Raw genomic sequence first — 20,640 nt, 5'->3', positions numbered from 1 at the left:
GGTGTTCTTACCTGCAGTCTGACATCACAAAACTGGCCGCTTTTACGCAAAGCATTCATCTTGGCCACAGTAGAATCAAGGAAGCTCTCGTCTTCAAATATTAAATATCCGTTGGGAGTCATTTTGATGGATCTATCAAAATCAAGGAGGCAAACATAGCAAAATCCAAACATAGTAAAACGACTGCTTTTTATTCACAATAGAACTGCACGATATATCGTTTCAGCATCGATATAGAGATGTGCGCATCCGCAATAGTCACATCGCAGGATGTGCGATGTTTAGTATAGTGATCGGTAATCCACATGGACCAGGTACCAAGGTTCAAAACACAGGCGATTCTTGGATTGAGTGCAAAGTTTAACCATCATACAATGAAGGTTCATCATTGTATGTGTTTTAGGTCCTGTCGGTTTAAACATTCAAGCGATTTTTAAACCATTAGAGCGCAAGAAGGCGCAAAATAGAGCTCAATTATGAACACGCGCCGTTTTCTGTGCTCACACACAGAGCCACGCAGATGCACATGAACAACGAATTCCGTTCACTTTGTCTATTTGTGCACGACATGACACTTATGTGCAAAATTGTGTCAAAATTCATGTCTCTGCAAGTATCCTTGTAAACACAGTTGCTTATGGCTTAGGTGAAGGCAGTGCCGATCCTAGACTTCTGGGGGCCCTACGCAATACTGTGTCGCCGGGGGGGTATGAGTGGTTATGAACGAATGAATGAAACGCATTTGTCCATGTTCCACTCCATCTCAACTTGTGCTCGCGGAAAGCACTTGAGAAACAGTGTCTCTTCCGTGGCTCGGTGCTCGGTTTTCATAATCGCTGACCAAATTAAAAAAACTAAACTAAAATTAAATCATCTTTGAGAACAAGGGGGCCCTACGCAGCTTGCGTATTTTGCGTATAGGGAGGATCGGCTCTGGGTGAAGGTAAACAATTCAGAAAGAAAACGGATGTGTAACAGTATATTGGTTCACAGCAGTTTAATGTTCCTGTTACGTTCAGTGTCATGAATGCTAATCAAACAACAAAACACAGAGAAAAATCACTTTTGTAGCTTTAACACAGATTTATTATATTTAATTTATACAGTGAAGACTATGCAGTGTTATTTTACATTTGATTATTCAATTTCTGTACCTGATACTGTTAGACTTATCTGAAAAATATTCAGCACTGTTTATTTCATTTGTATCTTTGTTCTATTATATTTATCTATGCTTGTAATTTGTTTGTTATTTTCTATGCTGATTTACTCACCTACAAAATCACCCCAATCATTGATTATTTTTTTCAAATAGAGCTATTCAAGTCATCTGGTGATTTTTTTTTTTTCATATCGCAATATATAAATCGCAGAAAAACAAAATATCGCAATGTGAGTTTTTTCTAATATCGTGCAGCCCTAATTCACAAACACAGCACATGATGAGAAGACCCACATGGAATCTGTGGCATTTTATACCACGTTCTGCAATGACTGTGTGGGGATATCTGTGAAATGGATTTAAATATGATATAAAATGTGTTAAACTGAGCTGAGAATGCTACACATATATTAGAGGGTGTCATCAAAAGTAGCTAAATACTTATGAACATATAAGGAGTGGGGGATGTGAAAAGCTCTCTGAAATTCTGCAGAAATCCCCACAGATTTCTGTAAAATTCTGTGGTCACACATTCCATGCAGGTCTGGTGAGGAGACACACTTACCAAACAGGTATAACAGAAGAACAGTCTTGCTCTAAGGCACTTTCAACAGAGGGTACCACACGCAGATGTTTCTGGATAAGAAGCAGTGGCTGCAGCAACTCAAACTTCACGTCACAGATTGTGTCTAATTTCACTCAGTGGGTTAAAGAATACAAGTTCTACCACCTTGATTACACATGATGACCTGAAGAAGTGAAAGACAAACACACTCAATTCAACCAAGACAATTCAACTACAGCTAATAAGAAATGTTTCTTGAGCTTCAAATCAGAATATTAGAATGATTTCTGAAGGATCATGTGCCACTGTAGACTCCATTAATGACTGCTGAAAATTCACAGGGATCAATTACATTTTAAAATATATTCAACTAGAAAAATTGTAATAATTTCACAATATTACTGTTTTTTACCGTATTTTTTATCAAATAAAATGCAGCCATGGTAAGCATAAGAAGCTTCTTCAAAAACATGAACAACCCCAGCACAGACATTGATACAAAAAAAGTTCAATTTTGCCATAGTCAGCGTTCACACACATTTTCACCAATTAATTCTTTAAGGTTTTCCAGTAGGTTTAGATTTCTATATATTCTATAAATATTTTACAACTGTATTTGACTAGAAAGTTCTGTATTGATTATAGAAAATCCCCTGTCTTTTCCAGGCCTGGAAAATCCCAACACTCTGATATTTCTAGATTTTCCAAGGCTGTGGGAAGCCTGAATAGGTTTCTTTATGTACCAAAACTGTAACCACTTGTATTTTTCGGCCCATATCAATATTATGTTTTGGTCCAGTTCATATTATTGCTTCTAACAACTTTGTTTAACTGTAACGTAAGGAAAAACAATTGCAACTTTAGAAAACACAAATTGATGCTCTAAACCTTATACAGTACATTTAATGTAAATAAATAAAAATAAAAAAACTCGTAACGCACTCAGTGGTTTTTATATTTCCGGGTTTATTGTTGTTGAAGGCGCGAGGCGGCACACGCTACCCGGAGCGCGAGGAGGAACTGCTCTTTCTAGATCAAACCAGTACCGCTGAAAGACGCACACGTGACCGATCATAACCATAAACTGAAAACAAGTCTGCAATATAAACATCGCATCAGGTCTGTACTAGGTCAGCAGGTCATGTGACAAAGACAGCATACTGTATGATTACTGAGGTATCACATATCTATGTGATTAATGAATTAGAAATACTTGAAAAGACCCAGCTGTATTGTCAAATGGTTCGTTCAAACGAAACGAACACTGCGTCATTTGTTCACCAAAAATGACCAAAACCCGAATGTGGAACTGAAAGAAAATGAGATTTTAGGCAGAAAGACAGCCTAAGCAACGTTACATATTCACTTTCAAAATAAGTAACGCTAACGTAACGTTAAATGGTGACTGAGGCTGTCGTTCTGCAAAAAACAAACAAACAAAAAAACATTTTCCTTTCATTTTCATCTTTAATCTTTAACTAAATGACCTCTTCAACGATAATCAGACACTTCCTGGTTTTAAACGGTCTGGACGGTTAAAGTGCTATTAATCGGAGAGGAGCGGTCCGTTTCAGAGATGCGGTTAGAAGAACAGAAGCTGATTCTTACTTTGAGCCATTCACCAAAACAACCGTATGTCATCTGGATATAAAACGGAATATTGTATTGCTCTACCTCACCCGAAATTCAAGCTGTAGGTCAAACGTTTAGGTAAAACTGCGAACAGACAGTAAAGCATGGCTTCTCCTCAAACAACACAAACAGGAACACTTCACGAGCTCGACTAACACCACTTTCATTTTCAAACACAACTTAAGTTAAATGTCTTACCGATTTCCTTTGTCTGTTTAGGATGAAGGACACAATTTCTGCTTAGAAAAAATAGTAGTTATGAATCCAAAGAGCCGCCGTTAACGAAATGTACAAACGACACCGAAGTCCGCGCGCTTAACTGTGCTGCGTCACTGATGACGACAGCACGATGGGCGGGACAAATGGAGCTCGTCTCTAACGTGCTTATAATATGACACTTTACAAATTCAATAAATGTTTCTGAGAGATTAATTATGTTGTACCTGGGACTATGTAAAAAGAAGCGCGTTGCTTGTGTGAATATGTAGTGAGTGTGTTTAGCTGTATGTCACCAGCCATTATTAAGTTTAATCACGGCAGCCCAGTTCTTGCCCCCAGCAACCAGAACACAGTACAATTCATTCATGCAGAACTGATGTGAGCTGTCTATATATAAATATTTTAGGTGTTATACTTTGGAGCTGGAGTGAATGCTTTGGAGTTCTATGATAGTGTTGTGAGATTTCTGTCTCTTGAATCTCAAATGTAATAAATAAATAGGCCTAGATACAAAGATGCAAAGATATTGCAGGCATTAAAAAATGATTCATCAGTTATTCTGACACTGTGGTTCACTAAGACATATTTCTGCTTTGTAAATCATGATCATCATAAAAAAACTAACTCTGTTAAAATATCAAGGTTTATGTTAATTTTATTTCAATGCATAATTCCAGTTCAGACCAGAGGCAAACATTATGCAATTTGATAAACACAGAAAATAAAGGCCAATAAAGAAGACCGTAATGTGTATCGCTGCATAAAAGATTAGTATTAAATAGATGTCATATTTCCTGTGATGTCATTTTGCAAGTTGTTCTATTTCCTCTGTGGAGATCCTATATTATGTAACTACCTCCACCTTAGCCTGCTGTCTCCATGGTTTCAGCCACTTAGAAAAAGAAACATGAATATGTAGACAGACATGCCTCCTCATGCCCTCTCTCAATGGATCCCTCTATGCAAACTGTTGTTCAGTTGAGCATGGCTTACATAAGGCACTCTGCTGAACATGGTTTGACAACATACCTAAGTCATTTTCATAAGTCAAATTCAGGCCTCTGAAAGCTAACATTGCTGATGATACAGCCTGCAGATATTAATCTAATGAATGCTATTATTTGCAGTTTTTGTTATTGTTAGGTTTGTATAAGAGTATCACAGTGTGATAAGAGAGGTAGATTGAAAACATTTGTCAAGGAAACAAACTTTTCTTTTCTTTTTATTTGATAAAATATATTGTAATTTTATTTCTAAATGTCTCATAATTTATATTTGTCTATTACTTATAGTTTATGAATATCACCATATACTTGTTCACTTGAACTTGATTGTGTGTGTCAATTGTCTCTGAAGCTGGTTTGGATGTGATAATCATTATGAAAAATGCCATACAAATTAATTTAATTTAATTTAAATTTAAAATCTTCCTTTTCTTCCTAATATTGACATAATTCTAATTAAGGTAACACCACCACCACCACCACCACCACCAACAACAAGAACAACAATGAATTATACCTTTCGTAGAATGATAAACAAGTCTTTATAATAACCTGCTTGCTATTAACTAAATGGGTGTTGATACAGTACATGAAACTGTTTTCAATTTTTTTTACTGCACTGTTTTTATATTTTAAGAAGGTGCCACTAACCCCATTTAGGTTTATTTTACAACAACGATAAGTCACCTGTACAGTGTCCTTTATTTTGTAAGCATGGAACCAGTAAGAAGTGCTTTGGTTATGCAAGCCATTTAAGTTGTGTGGAGATGTTGACTGCCACACAAACTATACACTTATATAAGCCACACTCATATAATCAAGACTTCTCTAGACTCAGGAATGAGTCTTATCTAAGTTTTATTCAAGTGTTTCATTGGTCTAATTAAACTGAGCTATACAGTATAGAGTTTTATGATAATCAAATATTTATTTATAAAAACACTAGCAATTTTTATGTTATTTCTTTTTGGAAGCAACTAAGTGGTCACTTTTATAATAAACATAAACAGATTTTTTTTTAAAGACACTACTATTGTAGTTCTTAATATTTTTTATTGTTTATATTTTGACATTTTAGTTAAATTTATAGTAATTTTGTGTCATTTTTTAGTTTTTGTTTCGATTCAATGTACTTGTCAGACCATTGTCACTGAGGTATGTTGACATTTAAATCAGCTTTTCGTGAAAAAAAAGCCTTGTGATTTCACTACGAAGAAGTGAAACTGGCGGATTTCCAGGTGATTCTTATCAGCAGTCAGTACCTTCCTGTTAGTCATACCCGAAATCAATAAATAACTGTGATCAAATATACAAGTAGGTCTTCTTTTTGGTAACAGACTTAAGACTTTTAATCCTTTTCTTTGAAATCCTGGTTTTGATCATTTGAATTACATTTTAAAGCAATCAGCAGCATACCTTTACCTTCAGTATTATATAAGACATCAGGAATGCCATAATTATGACCTCTTCTCTCTATAATACTTTTTGGATGTATTGGTTTCTAAGAAAACAACATAAACAGTGTACATTGTGTTGTTGATTTCTGTTAGGCATTTATTACTCTGGATCAATGACCTAAGATATGGACAGAGTGCTTCATTCCTATGAAATCACAAACCTAATAAATCTAAATAACCGCTTTATCAATATTAAAATGATATTCACTCCACATACATTATTATTGATCTTTGAACTTGTCACATGATGCCACTTCTTTTGACCCACATTTGCACATTTAGATGGGATGAAATGAGAATTTTACATCTACAACAGTGCACATAATAGCAAAGGAAACAGCGCCCCCATGTGACTGATATGAAAAGCCCTGAGCGTAATAACACCACAGTGCATATTTTGGCTAAAAAATGTACTCGCCCTCAGGCCATCCAACATGTCGATGAGTTTGTTTCTTTGAACAGATCTGGATAAAATTAGCATTACATCACTTGCTCACCAATGGATCCTCTGCAGTGAATGGGTGCCGTCAGAGTTCAAACAGCTGATAAAAACACCACAATAATCCACAAGTACCCCACACGACTCAGTCCATCAGTTAATGTCTTGTGAAGTGAAAAGCTGAATGTCTGTAAGAAACAAATCCACCAGAAAAAAAAACAGAAGTCCTCTCTCAATAATATTGCTTTCTCCAGTGAAAAAGTGGAATCAGGAGAGAAATATGCACGGGTCAAGCACCGTTTACAAGCAAAAACAGTCCAAAACAAATATGTTGGTTGATTTTTATGTGAGAGGACAACAGAGGATGGACTTTTCCACTGGAGGAATGGATTTTTTTTTATAGTTTATGGATTGTTTTTGTCATTTTCATTGGTTTTTGTTAATGTAAATAGGTCTAGTTTAATTTTTTTTTATTTAGTTTGTTATTTTAGCACATCATCAAACTAAAATAAAATGAAAAACGTTGCAATTAGCTACAATTAAATCGTTTTTTTCTTTTTTAATTTCATATAACAGAAATGTTTTTTGTTTTAATGAACAATAATAACTGTCACACTGCAGACAAACATCACTTACAGACCTTAAACAGGCCTTTAGGTTCGCATAATCTACAAAGATAGAAAAGAAGTGACAAAGTTTGTGTTCATTTAATTTATTTTTCAAAAGGACGATACAATATAAAAGGAATATTTTATAAGGCAGTTGGTAAACTATTTCATAATTTTTGCACTTAATCGTATGATTGACTGGTGTGATGCAAACTCAACATTCACTTGGAATCGTAAATGAACAAGTTCCTTGGGTTGTTCATGTATGGCTTCAAGTATGGCAAAAACAAGTAGACCACAGTGGAAGCAAAATTCTCCACTGCAGCTTGAGTGCTAGCTGCGTGTTTGGTGGGAATTGTGAGAGTACAAAAACACTTGTGTGTCTCAGAGGTTAGCTATATCATCAGCACCTGACATAAAGTCTGAGTTAAGTACATGTTGATGTTAATCATGTTCTACAATCTAATACAGTTCAAAAATGATATGATCAAAATGGATAATCTAATAATACTCAGCGTTATAAAAAATTTAACTCATCGTTTTTGTAAAGAGTACAAAAACACACTAGTTTTAATCAACAATCATGACAATATAAATGTTTTTGGCAACTTAAGAAAAGTTATTCCCTTTTTTGTTTCTTAAAACGTGATCCGGTGTGATATGAAACAAAAGAGTTTCTAGAAAGTGCATGAATTACTGAAGGGACTGTGGAGGAAAATAAGCACTCTGATCACAAGAAATTGAGCTGGAAATCTCCCTCTTGAAAGCACAGGTGTTCATATAAGGTTGGATTCAACATCCAGCTCTGAACATACACATATATATACATACACACACATATATATATACATATATATATATATATATATATATATATAATGCAATGCATGCAAGTAGGAAAAAGCAAATACTGATGTTGCATGTTCCATAGACCAACTCTGATTATGTTTTAAAAAAGAAGCAGATGAAGAAAAGAGTGTAAAGTAAAAATCCTGTGAACGAAAGCTTGATCACCTTCTTAAAGTGATAGTTCACACAAAAAAATGAAAATGCTGTCATCATTTATTCACTTTCATCCAAATCTGTTTGACTTCCTTCCTTCTGTTTAACACAAAAGAAAACATGGCATGTTGTTTGGACCCCAAAGTTCTTCAAAATATCTTCTTTTATGTTCCACAGTCAAACAGGTTTGGAACAACATGTGGGTGAGTAAATGATGACATACTTTTGGGTGGACTATCCCTTTAAGTAAAACAAAAAACAACACACCCCAGAGTACCATCACCTGCCACTGTAATAACATGACTAAAGATTTAGTCATGTGATTACATGTACTGTTTGTTCTGTTCGGTTGAGACTTTACATCAGGACAGGTATGAGAATGTGAAGTAGACGAGCAAAGAGATGTTCCATTTGATAATAGCTAAAATGTCTGTGCTTAATAACGACTGAGGTCAACAATAACATTTTCTCATCACCATTCTGTTAACATAGATCCAAGGTGCTTATCTTCACCGCATGAAATCCAAATGGGACTGTAATGTTTGATCGTTTTTAAAAAAGGTGAGTGACTGGACATCCTCCACAGTTTGGCAGTGTGGGCAGAAACCAGACCACGAGGGGTTGTGCCAGCCAGTCCCTCCGCCAACCCTGCCACGGTGCTGAGGTGCTGAAGATTACACAGTTTTCCTGGCCGTGAGCACTCTGACGATAGAGCCCACACCACCTGCTGAGAGAGCCTATACAGACAGAGACTCACTCTTAAAGGGGTAGTTCACCCAAAAATGAAAAACAAATCATCATTGAACCACCCTGGTGTTGCTCGAATGCCATATGTCCTTCCTTTTTCAGACCACAAAATAAGAAATATAAAGAAATGTTCTGCTTGTGCTCGTCCATATAGTATAATGGCAGTAAATAACAACCAGCATCTTAAAGAAAGACATAAAAATATCAAAGAATGGTCCCATGCGACACCTGTCATATATTCCAAGTGTTAGATGAAGTGTATTATCTAACGAAAATCCTGACCTTGGCCGCTGGTTTCTGTGCACGACTGTGTGTTCATGATACCCTATTAGCACTGCAGTTCACTCCGATATGCCCAGAAAAAGCACACAAGTTGCGAGAAAGCATGATTAATAAAAACACAGCACAAAATACAATCAATGTGCTTTCTTCTTTGAGGTGAATATATCTGTTGAGTTAATTGCAACAAGAAGTTATCACGTTCACAGGTCAACTGTCATTCTGACTGTCATCTGACAACCGGAGTTCCATTCTGGATATATTTAACTCAGTGTGTACACAGACACTTTTTTGGGATTTATAGACATTGTATTTCATGCTTTTGTTAATCTTGATTTCTTGCAACTTGTGTGCTTTTCCTGTGGGAGTTGGTGTGAGCTACTACACTATTAGCGTATCATGAATGTGCAGTTCTGCACAAAAAACAACAGCCAGGTTTTTATTAAATAATATGTTAAATATCATGTTTCCTTTTTTTTTACCAAACCTTATCGTATACCCCCAGAACACTTGGGAGTATATGACACCATTCTGTGGTACTTTTGCGTCTTTTTTTAAAAAGACTGATGCTAGTCACTTTTCACTGCCATTATATGGACGAGAGTGAGTATTTCTTTGAATTTCTACTTTTGTAGTCTGAAAAAGAAATAGGGCATATGGCATTAAAATAACACCAGGGCCAGTAAATTATGAGTTAATTTAATTTTTAGGTGAACTAACGAGAAGGGTCTGGCTGCAGCCTCGCACTTGCATTCTCAGACTTGCACTCTTAAGACACTTGCGCTTCTGCTAGCGACGTCACTTTCAGGCTTTATTTTTTATTTTGTTCTATAACGAGAAGGGTCTGGCTGCAGCCTCGCACTTGCATTCTCAGACCTGCACTCTTAAGACACTTGCGCTTCTGCTAGCGACGTCACTTTCAGGCTTTATTTTTTATTTTGTTCTATTTTTTACGAAGCGTTTGAGAGAGGCGGGGCATATAGGACCTACAATAAAGTACAGTATTTGAAAAAGAATGTGTTTTTTGAACATTAAAGCATGTCAACATATTCTGTTACACCAAATACACAAAAGAATGATCTTTAAAAAAGCATCATATGACCCCCATTAATTGAACTTAATGTATCTTAATATATTACGCCATGTTAAGTGTTTATGTTTTTCTACAGGAGGAAAACGCTTAACGAGAGACTTTGCGCATGCGTTCATATTCTGCTGTTCTGTGGCCACGGATTTGCGGGTCTTGTCTTTTTCTTGCAGGACCCTGTATGTTATAGTACTAAATTAGTTTTAATCGTTTAACCACCACAGCTTCTTGTCTCCATTGGCAACACGCACCATTTGTGTCGATTGCAAGTGACGTCGCAGGTAGCGGAGAGTGCAAGTGGCGATTGCAAGTGACATTGTAATTTAGTTTCTTTTTTCTTGTCTTCACCACCTGGCTACTGTTGTAAAATGTTGAGCGATTCAAACAAAAAGTAATCAATAAATAGAACAAAATAAGACGTCGCTAGCGGAAGCGCAAGTGTCTGAGAGTGCAAGTGCAAGGCTTCAGCTAGACCCTCTTGGGAACTACCCTTTAAAAATAATCTATCGCTACATCACACAGATGGTTCTTTATAGTTGAAAAAGTTTCTTTAGATCTTTAAATGTTCTTCAGACTAAGAAAAAATGGTTCTTTTAAATACTTTTGACTGAAAGGTACATCAAAAGGTTCTTCTATGGCATAGCTGTGAAAATCCCCTTTTGGAACCTTTATTTTTAAGAGTGTTGTATTGCCAGAATTTTTATATTTAAAGGAACTATTCCTTTAAAAATGTATTTACCTTTTCATGCCACTGCAGTAGGATGGCACTACTGTTGTCTGAGGGTCTTTCAAAGCCTTTGTAGATGTATTTCATCAGGAGATCAACTCCACTCTTATCCAGAGACTGAACAGCCTTTTCTATATCGCTAGCCTTGACAGAGCTGAGCACTTTCAACACGAGGCCTTCAGCCCGGTCCTACACACACACACACACACACACACACACACACACACACACACACACACACACACAATGAACTATCCTTGAAAAGATATGAATCATTAATCAATTCATTTGAGATGTTTATATACTTCTTATACACTTCCAATCCTATATGACCATCTAAATAGGTGCATTTTACACAAATATTATAAGTTCTAATTATTTATAATAATTATAACTATAGTTCTAATTATTTATAATTATGTAAAGCACTATATAAATAAAGGTAAAGATAATATTTAACATACATAATGCATAAAAATCATTAGAAAAAAAGGCCAAGACACTTCTTCTAGTATAAAAGGTTAAAAAACATTTATTATTGTTTAGGCTGTTTACTGTTGTATCTTAAATTATTGGTCGTCTTATGTTGTTCTACATAAATAAAATGGTCATTGATGTAATATTTTATCCATGGCATTTCACCGTGTGCAATACTTATATTCAAAGCCTTAAAAATATATTTAATGTTTCTTGTAGTTAAATGTGAAGAAATTAAGCTTTTTTTGCATTACGCTTACACTGTAACTGCCAATTAAATTAACAACAAAATATTCAAGATTTTTATTAATTTCCAAGATTTTTAAAGGCCATGAAATCATAGTTTTAAAATGGCCTAAAATGTAAAGGTAAACCCTGTCAATTGGAATTCTGATGTAATGTGTTTTTCTGGTGGACCTATAACCACTAGGGGACCTCAGCAAAGGACCTTGGAGGCAAAAAGGGTGAGAACGATTTGTAGCATATGATCATGCTAACAGTTTTACATAATTGATATTTTGAGATATGTAGCTTTAACTCACCTTCACATTCTGGTTCTTGGTGTTGATGGGTGGATTCTTCAGTACTGCCTGCAAAGCTCCCATCAGGTTACCTGTATCATGCACTAAGGAAAGCACCGCAGGACGCCTGAAATCACGTCTAGCCACGAATAACATAAACTCTTTAAATATCACTTTACATTAACTATTAAAAGTTGTCTGAAAGTACATATGAGAAGGTGCACCCTCATATTGTAATCTTGCAAACGGAAGTCATTGGCATCCGGAAGTGTTTCTACAGCAACCTCATTCTAAGTAATTGCCACATCTATAAGATACAGCCTCGGGTGTTGCACTTTAAACATTATAGCCGTAATTCTGCAGTTTTAAAAGAGCCTAAAGAGTTGGATCCGCAGTGTAAACGTATGATGAGCATGTGAACTGTGCACGTCCTAAATGAATGAAGCGACTGACTACCACACCCATGTCTGGACGAGAGAACAGAAATAGTCCATTATAACAACACAACACCAACATATCAAGTGCTTTCAGAAAACGACAAATCAAACGATATACTGCAAAGAAGCAGGAAATCTGAAAAATAGCAATAAAAGTCATGGGACTGAAAGGATATGATCTGATGAGAGAATCCACCTCAGCCTCATCCGGACCTAGTTGATTTTCTCCGCCGTCCTCCTCGTCGACAAACTTGTTTTCGTCGTACTCATCTACATCAACCTTTCTGAATCGATCGGACACTGTGTTCTTCGACATGACTGGTTTGATTAATCAATCAGAAGATGTCAGTTCATACAAAATAGTCCCAGCACTTTCAGGAAGCAGCTCGGCGCTTGTTGACTTCCGCATAGAAAGCCCCCTAGTGTCAGTGGCATAAATTAAAACCTCCACGTGTCATCTCAAGTCTAACTCTAGGTGGCACCCAATCAATTCATTTTAAGACTTTATTTTAAGTTTCATTTGATTTTTAATTAGTTATTGCAATAAATTGGACATTGGTTCCGAACAGTAACAAAAGTGCGAAAACTATTATATTATATGTTGCCGTTAATGCAAATCTACAATGAATTTTTAAATGCAAATCAACATGTTTTTCGATTACTGTAACTCATCAAAACATTTTAACCAATTTCTTGATTTTTTAAAAAAGTTATATGAGATTCAACTCGATTTTTGAGTCAGTTTAATATAATTTAATTCGAAATGACTTGTAAGGCCAATTTGATTGTACTTGAAAAATTAAGGCAGCAACTAGACTTCAGTTTTTAAATTGAAGAAGATTGATTTTATTTTTTTATTTTTTTTACAGGTTAGGTTGTATGTACCAAATTTATTTAATTAAGTTGGAATGGCAACACAAAACATATTTCTGAAATACTGCTCTTAATGTGTAGGCACATGTATATAAGTGAAAGTAATTTCAATTTAGTAATCCTTTACAATTTGGGTGAGACGTTGTTTGAAAAGCTTTTGAGGTGTATATTTACCACTATGTAAAATTGATCTATTCCAAATGTAGTTATTTGACTTGTTTTGATCTGTGAAATTAAAGAAGGTATCTCTTTTTATTCTCATCCTGTTTTCTAGCACTACATAATGAAGATGTGTTACTGATATATTATTCTTTACATTAGCTTAATTATTCATGCATGAGCTAATATTGAGCAACTTAAGTCAGTCTTATAAAACCTGATTGTCCTCTACTCATACTGACATTCCTCCAGCAGCCCAGCAGATGGCTATGTAGGCTAATTGAAAACATTTCCAAAGCCTATAAAAGGAGGCCATGCCATCAAAGTTGGCTCTAGCAAGCAATGCCAAAATGTTCTACCAATGTATTAATGGGGATAATTAGCCATACAGGTACATGTGAGAGAAAATATCTCCTACACCTCAGAATTAACACGCATAAAAACAGTATGCCATTATTTTATACGAATGAGGTGTCATGGATAATGGTAGTAACATTTTTTTCATCATATTGACATCAAAATGTGTGAAATTCCCTGATAGCACTGAGTTTTGGATTTCAGCCTCTAACAGATGAGCAAAACACTCAAACCATTACATTATTTTCTAAAAGAAGAACCAGTCTCCCTAAACTTTGTATATGACAATCATCATTCAGTTGCTTTCACACAATTTGTAGTTGTGCTTGAAACAGGAAGAGCGTGAGGAGTTGGAAGAGGAGAAGAGAGGAAGGAAGACCAGGAAGAACACATGTCTCTGATGAGATCTATGTTATTATGATTGATAATTGCCCATTTATGAAATATAAAGGGTATAGAAATTTCTACAGGAATATTTTCTTTGGCTTGTGAGAAATGTTGTCAGCCCTGGATAAGACACAAGATGCCAAGTCACAATAAATGTGATTTTTACAAACTATTTAACAATTTCTGTAGTAGTAGTAGTATTAACAGCTATAATTTGCTCTTCAGTTATGGAGTTTTATATTTTCAGTTTACTGTAAGGTACTTGCAGGAAATTCCCAACAACTACAGTTTTTTTCCCAGTAACTACACATTTCCTCAAATGAGGCGCCTTTTCGCAAAACCTATGAACACAAAATCGTGAAAAAAAATCCACAGTAAAGTGTGCTGTTTTTTCAGTACTGTCAAATGTGTCAGTATCCTGATCGAGTCAGGTTCTTAAAGTAAACACTTTGTGTATAAATCCAATAAAAAGTTCTCAGACCATTCATTGGTATGAATATCCTTTTATTATGTTTATGCACGACACTACACTACACAGGCTGGTAACATCACTTAAATGTACATGACACAGATAACTCTTGTTGTGTATACATGAATCATACAATCATACAGTACATGCCCACTTTTCAAGGATCTGACAGTTGTGGTGTTCACAACACAACCAGCTACGAATGTGTAAAAGTAGACATTTATTTTGGACTTAAAGTGCACTCTAATGCTTAGGTCTACTTTTACCCCACAACCAGTCTTTCTGGTATCTACCTGCCACCTTTATCATACTAACCTCAGTTCGGTTTTATGAATGACCTTACCTGCTCTGCGTTAAGCACTTTTTTCCCATTGACATTAATTTCAAATGTTTGATTTTGAGATGTCCAAATCTTAAAATGAATTATAAAACACAATAACTACACAATAAGCATACAAATAAATAATCTTGCATACACTTTCATCATAAAGTATGTAAACCAGAGGAATGATTATGTGTGAAGTTAGATCTGTATGTGCCACAGTCTGCCACAAATATATTTTCACAACATATCCCATCATGTCATTATTCCCGACACCTCACTAGGAGGTGGAGTCCTGCGTGGGAGTAAGATGGCATTTTACCTTCTTCTTTTCACCCCTTGGGCAGGAGACGACATTTGTAAGCGAAATAAATAAAAGCAGCTGAATCCAGTTCCTAAGCAATGAATCTTTCGCTAAAATATGAGATGAATCCTGTCCCGAAGGCAAGGCTAACCATCAACCATCTACTGGTCACAGTAGAACTGAACGGAGCGCATTAATTTTTTTCTTATCACATCGGCAGAAACACATGAGGAACAGCGAGTCCTAAGGCTCAGGTCGCCACTGAGACAATAGATTACTCCCAGAACAGTTTTTACTTCTAAAATGTCAAGTGAACACAAAGCTGCCAGTACTTGGCTCCTTGCAACTCGTAGAGAAGTACACAGACAGATTTGCAAGCACTTTAACATGGAGAATTTGCCTACATGGTAATTCAAGAATCAGTTTGAAATGAAGTTGGGAAATGGTCCTGAATGTTGTAAAGTTCTTCACGTCCCCTGCCCATTGTGTGTCTATTTATTAAATATTTTTGGCTAATTTGATAATGTTTTCAGTGACCAATAAGAGCGTAGTACTCTCGTCTCTCAGATTATTTTGCCATACACAAAACATTTTACCATATTCAAATCTATTCCATAGAAGTTCCCCCAAAATCAGTGCAGAAAATACAAAAAATGGCTGTAAATTCTGTGTTCCTGATGCTGCATTCTTGATGAAGTCAGAGGTGGGAAGACTTGAATTGAAATTTTCCATTTCCCACCATTAGAGCAATCCAGTCATGATGCGTTCCAGACAACCTGGATGTTGGAATTGTCCACCTCTACTTCAAAATAGCCATCAGAATGTCATTTTATTTGTCACCATCTTGGTAATGACGTCAAATGGTGCTTCTTATTGGAGTTGGGGTTTGTACCAGTGCTATTTTAGAATCACTGATATACATGTTTTTTATGGTTTTAATCTTAGTTAACATTAATAACCCTACCGAGTGCCTTTCCAGTTGTTATCTTTAAGTAGGAGGTGGGAGAATTCAAAGTTGTCTGGAAAGCATCATAAAAATGACCCTGTAATAAGGTCAGTCCAGTCTTGTCTGATGAATCTGCTCAGTGATTCTCATGGCTGAATGAGAATCAGCACCAGTGGACCAACGCAGTCTCACACGTCAAGGCTTTTGCGTAGCTTTTTGCAGCTATCTGTTAGGTGGGTCGTTTTGCATTGCTGGTATCCCGTTTCAGGAACTTCTTGTTTTCAATTTCATTGAGTGATAGGGAAACCGTGCAGCGTGAGGGGTTCTCTCGTCTCTGCAGAATGCTGTCTTTAATTGCTTCTTTTATAACCTGCGAAACAAAAGAGTCGTGTAGAATGAAGACCAAAAACGAATGGCAAAGACTGTTGTGAAGGTGTTTGAATCAGAGTTTGAAGGAGAAGAACTGACCTCAATGTTGTTCAGCGTGTTGAACTCCATGAGGTCATGAAGCCTCCTGAAGGCCTGGTTGGAGTATTGGAAGTTGAAAGTGGAGAAGGGAGAGGCTGGATCGTCAAATATGTCAAAGTCGCCAAACTCTATCTCCTTGTCTGTGTCCCTAGGAACTCCTTCAAGAAAACAGAAATGAAATGATTAAATCTGACCTTTTTTCACCTGTCAATAACACACATTTTTGATAAGTGACCTAAAAATAGTACAGAATCTGATTCACTTGACATCATAACATTTCTTCATTTTAAATATTCCAAAATCCTAAAACATTATTTATTTCCAGGTTTAAATGAGTCTGAATCCCTGCATTTCAATGTGGTCTCAGACATGGACCCCTCTGTATACAGTACAATTCAAAAGATAGTTTGGGGTTGGTAATATTTTTATACTGTATCAAAAATACAGTAAAATTCGTTTTTTTAATGAATCTGTGGACCCAATTGGTGAATCAGACTGAACTGAACAAACAGTAGGAGCCATAGAGTCTGAATCATAGACTGAATCAGTCAGACAATTCACTTCTTCAAAGAATAGGCTGGAATGACTCACTCACTGAGCCACAGTTTAGTGCAGGTCATGTCTGATTTGAAATGAGCTGAGAAATGTTACTGTTATTTAGCCTTTAATGTTACTTTAACTTTAATGTTATGTTAACCTAAATATTATTTAAACATAAATTCAAGGTAGTGAAACAAAACAGCTTATTTACTGACTGATTGTTCATATGCATGTGTAGCCTTTTAGGGTGTACTCACACTAGGCACAGTTGCCTTGAACCGAGCCCGAGCGTGATTATCCACCCTCCCCACTCCCCCGCTGGCCTGCACTCACACTTGCACTAAACATTCCAGGCCGGCGCACGCTTACATCATGTATGAGATGACGGAGAAAACCTCTTTCGCTAATATTCTGCCGAATAATTAATAATAATTCATTTATAATTTATGCCGTGCATTGATTTTCACTTGTATGTATCAGAAAATTATTACGGAGGCAGCTGACGTTAATGAAATAATTTGCAGCTTTACTCGCAAACTACATTTCCTGTTCATCAATAAGGTAAGAACCAGAGCCGTTATAAACCTAAATATACTTGATTAAATTAAATTAATTGAAAAGTGTAGTGTAGTAGTAGTAAAAGAATATGTTTGCGGTCGTAATGATGACAGTAGCACACACAAAATAGTATCTGTTCCGTGCTCCGGCGCGGTTAGCACTCACACTGCATGCGTACCGCGCCCGAGCCCAACCGAACCGTGCCCTGGCCCACCTCTTCCAACCGGGTCAGGGCCGGCTAAACGAACCGCGCCCGGGCACGGTTCAAAACGCCTAGTGTGAGTACACCCTTAATGACATGCTCTCACCTGGGGCTTTAAAGTTCCGAAAGTTGATGTTGGCCAAGACAAAATGAATGACAGTTGGGCAGCTCTTGTCTCCCTTGTTGGGTTTGAACACATAGCACTCTTTCAGACCCTCTCGGTCAAATACTTTCGAATCGATCTTAGGGAACGGCAGCTTATTCATACGGGCCCATTTTTCAGCCAACAGCAGCTCCTAACACAGACAAACAAGGACACAAGTAGATGACAGTAAAGACATTTATAATGTTACAAAAGATTTCTATTTCAAATAAATGCTGTTGTTTTGAACTTTCTATTCTTTAAAGATTTGTGAAGAAAAATGTATCACAGTTTCCACACAACTGGTTTCAACACTGATAAAATGTTTAATGAGCACTAAATCAACATATATCATATAATTCTTAATATGTACATGTCATGCATAATCTTCATGTCAGACACGTACTTTGAATGGCGGGCTGGAGTCACTGGGCCTGGCTGAGAAGTCGAAGGAAATGATGAGGTCAACTCCTCTCTGTGGCCGCAGAATGAGAGGATAGGGCAGGTTAAAGGTCAGACCGCTGTCCACTATGTGGATTTTCTTACTCTTCACATCCAAGGGCTCATAGATTCGCTCAAACTCATCAGGATCTGCAGGAAAGATTCATCTGTTATCACTGTGGTTTGTCAATGCCCTATAAAGGTGCTACAGGATGCCATCACCAACATTCACCTAGTTGTTTGTAAAGAAAAGAAAATTCCAAGCAACAATGTCATAATTTATTCAACATTACTTCTCGCTTATCTTTTTTTCCCACACCAAAGTGTCAACAGGAAGTAGACTGCTGCTGAGTCAAACAGACATGCAGTGCTATTATTATCAGTAATTATAAATGAGAGTCTGCCTTCATTATCAGTGAGATTAACAGAATGACATAAATTTAAGAAAGCGCTCAAAACGGTCTTGTTTAACACGATCAGCGATCTTGCAGTGACATGCACATGTCAAAGATGCTTCCTGTGTGATGTTTCTGTATATTTAACCCCTGGGAGAAAAGTTAATCAGCAGTGGGTGTGTTGGTATTTTTTAGATGTATGTAGTTTTGAGAGTTGACTAACTAACTTCCTCCCACTCAGACACCAATAATGTTTGAAAGCCCATCATCAAGTCAAGTGGCACCTGACCAAATTTCAGCCTATTGTTCCACCTACAGGCCGTCACACCCATTTCTTTTAACGGCGTACTTCACAAGACCAGGTTAAATAGAGGTTTCAGGCACTAAGAAATATACAGAGTAAAATTCTGTTTGTAGGTTTGAATCCTGTGAAGGGTGATCCTTGAATTTTCACTACTGTGTCCTTGATCAAGGCACCTTACGTTTGGTTGTACTGTGAGTCAGGGGTTTTTAAAATAGGGTGTGAAGACCCCAAGTAGGTGCTAGGGGGGTCTGTGAAAAATATCAGTGAAAAATATTTTAACTAAAAAAAAAAAATTGCTTAAAAAAAATCAAGATTGTGAGTTTTTATAAATACAATACAAATTATATTTATATCATATTTAATAATCTAGATTAAAAATGAAAAGCTAAATTAACAATAATAAAACTGTTTTTATAATGTCACACTTTTATGATATCAGTTTTTTTCTCATACAGTATAATAATAATAATAATAATAATAAAGTCTGTGTATATAAATATATAGCTTTTCTAATTATAATAGGCTTTTTTTTTAAGGAGGGGGTCCTTGCAAGAGGTTCATCATATTTGGGGGTCCTTGACATCAAAATGTATCGAAATTTGCACAAAAGTGGCAGCTAAATGGCTAATTAGTACCTGTAACAGCATCAACCTCTTCATCCACTGAAGTCTGGTGCATGAGGCCAGTGAAGGCAGAGAAGGGCAGGGAAGAGTTTAGGTTGAGTCCCAGCATGAAATTGTGCACCTTGCCGGCACGGCCCTCACGTGTGGTGAACAGGGTGGTGTCCCCCATTATGGAGGTCAGCATGCGCTGAACCCAGCTAGCCTGGGCATGACGCTGCCGCTCATCTTCTGCCTCTGCGCTCTCTGTGCCTCCTGGATGAAAGAGAGACAGAGATAATCAGTGATTCCCTGGCTCCTTTTTTCCCAGATTTTTACCTACTCTGCTAATATTTTTACTGTACCAACCACAAAAAATAATTTAGAAATGTATTTTCAGTAACATATCAGAAAGATATACTTACATACAGTATCTTTAGGGAATACATTTGTTTTTTACCACTATATATTTATTAGGTTTTTAATCTGCAATAATAGCAGGAAATTATGCAACTATGATGTAACTTAATGAATACATACACATAATTTTACTGGAAAATGATGGCATATGGTGTAAAACATGAGAGTTAGATATGTTACCTGGGTAATAATTAAAATAAATAAATAAATAAAAATTATACAACTACATAATGTTACCTTGGTAACAATTAAACAAACAAATAAACAAACTAATTAATTAATAAAAAGACAAAACCGTTAGATAAAATTACCTTAAATAAAAATTACTAATTTTTTTTATGCCATACATGACCCCATATATACAGTATATATATATATATATATATATATA

General features: G+C 36.3%; 3 protein-coding genes across 3 annotated transcripts in view; all 3 read right to left on the bottom strand.

Moving 5' to 3' along the window:
* The window catches only part of LOC107677749 (influenza virus NS1A-binding protein homolog B-like), a 22,710-nt gene extending 19,003 nt beyond the window's left edge, over positions 1 to 3,707 (bottom strand). Inside the window, exons 1-3 of the mRNA XM_016472766.1 lie at positions 3,558 to 3,707; positions 1,728 to 1,911; positions 12 to 132 (exon numbers count right to left, since the gene is read on the bottom strand). Coding sequence (XP_016328252.1) covers positions 12 to 122 — 111 coding nt within the window. The 5' untranslated portion in view covers positions 123 to 132; positions 1,728 to 1,911; positions 3,558 to 3,707. The remainder of the gene's footprint in view (positions 1 to 11; positions 133 to 1,727; positions 1,912 to 3,557) is intronic.
* A 4,585-nt stretch (positions 3,708 to 8,292) lies between these two features.
* On the bottom strand, positions 8,293 to 12,837 carry LOC107677751 (actin-related protein 2/3 complex subunit 5-like). Its single transcript, XM_016472768.1, has 4 exons — positions 12,540 to 12,837; positions 11,948 to 12,020; positions 10,941 to 11,117; positions 8,293 to 8,825 (listed from the first exon to the last, which is right to left on the bottom strand). The coding sequence occupies exons 1-4, from the start codon at positions 12,677 to 12,679 to the stop codon at positions 8,763 to 8,765; spliced, it is 453 nt and encodes a 150-aa protein (XP_016328254.1). The 5' UTR covers positions 12,680 to 12,837; the 3' UTR covers positions 8,293 to 8,762.
* A 1,795-nt stretch (positions 12,838 to 14,632) lies between these two features.
* LOC107677770 (cytosolic phospholipase A2) overlaps positions 14,633 to 20,640 on the bottom strand; it is a 15,733-nt gene continuing 9,725 nt past the window's right edge. The window contains exons 14-18 of the mRNA XM_016472790.1: positions 19,866 to 20,105; positions 18,497 to 18,681; positions 18,055 to 18,244; positions 16,649 to 16,806; positions 14,633 to 16,550 (exon numbers count right to left, since the gene is read on the bottom strand). Of these exons, the coding sequence (XP_016328276.1) occupies positions 16,410 to 16,550; positions 16,649 to 16,806; positions 18,055 to 18,244; positions 18,497 to 18,681; positions 19,866 to 20,105 (914 nt within the window). The 3' untranslated portion in view covers positions 14,633 to 16,409. The remainder of the gene's footprint in view (positions 16,551 to 16,648; positions 16,807 to 18,054; positions 18,245 to 18,496; positions 18,682 to 19,865; positions 20,106 to 20,640) is intronic.

The sequence above is a fragment of the Sinocyclocheilus anshuiensis genome, unplaced genomic scaffold, assembly GCF_001515605.1.
Source record: "Sinocyclocheilus anshuiensis isolate Anshui unplaced genomic scaffold, SAMN03320099.WGS_v1.1 scaffold985, whole genome shotgun sequence".
NCBI lineage: Eukaryota > Metazoa > Chordata > Actinopteri > Cypriniformes > Cyprinidae > Sinocyclocheilus > Sinocyclocheilus anshuiensis.
This window is presented reverse-complemented; position numbering and strand designations above follow the sequence as displayed.

What these genes read in the sequence shown, in the direction of transcription:
- LOC107677751 (XM_016472768.1), bottom strand. Translation starts at nt 12,679, where the DNA reads ATGTCGAAGAACACAGTGTCCGATCGATTCAGAAAGGTTGATGTAGAT. An exon ending in GTGGATTCTCTCATCAGATC is followed by an intron (nt 12,021 to 12,539) that starts ATATCCTTTCAG and finishes AGTGCATGATAC; the next exon opens with AGGTAACCTGATGGGAGCTT. An exon ending in TACTGCAGTGGCATGAAAAG is followed by an intron (nt 8,826 to 10,940) that starts GTAAATACATTT and finishes CTGTCTGTATAG; the next exon opens with GCTCTCTCAGCAGGTGGTGT.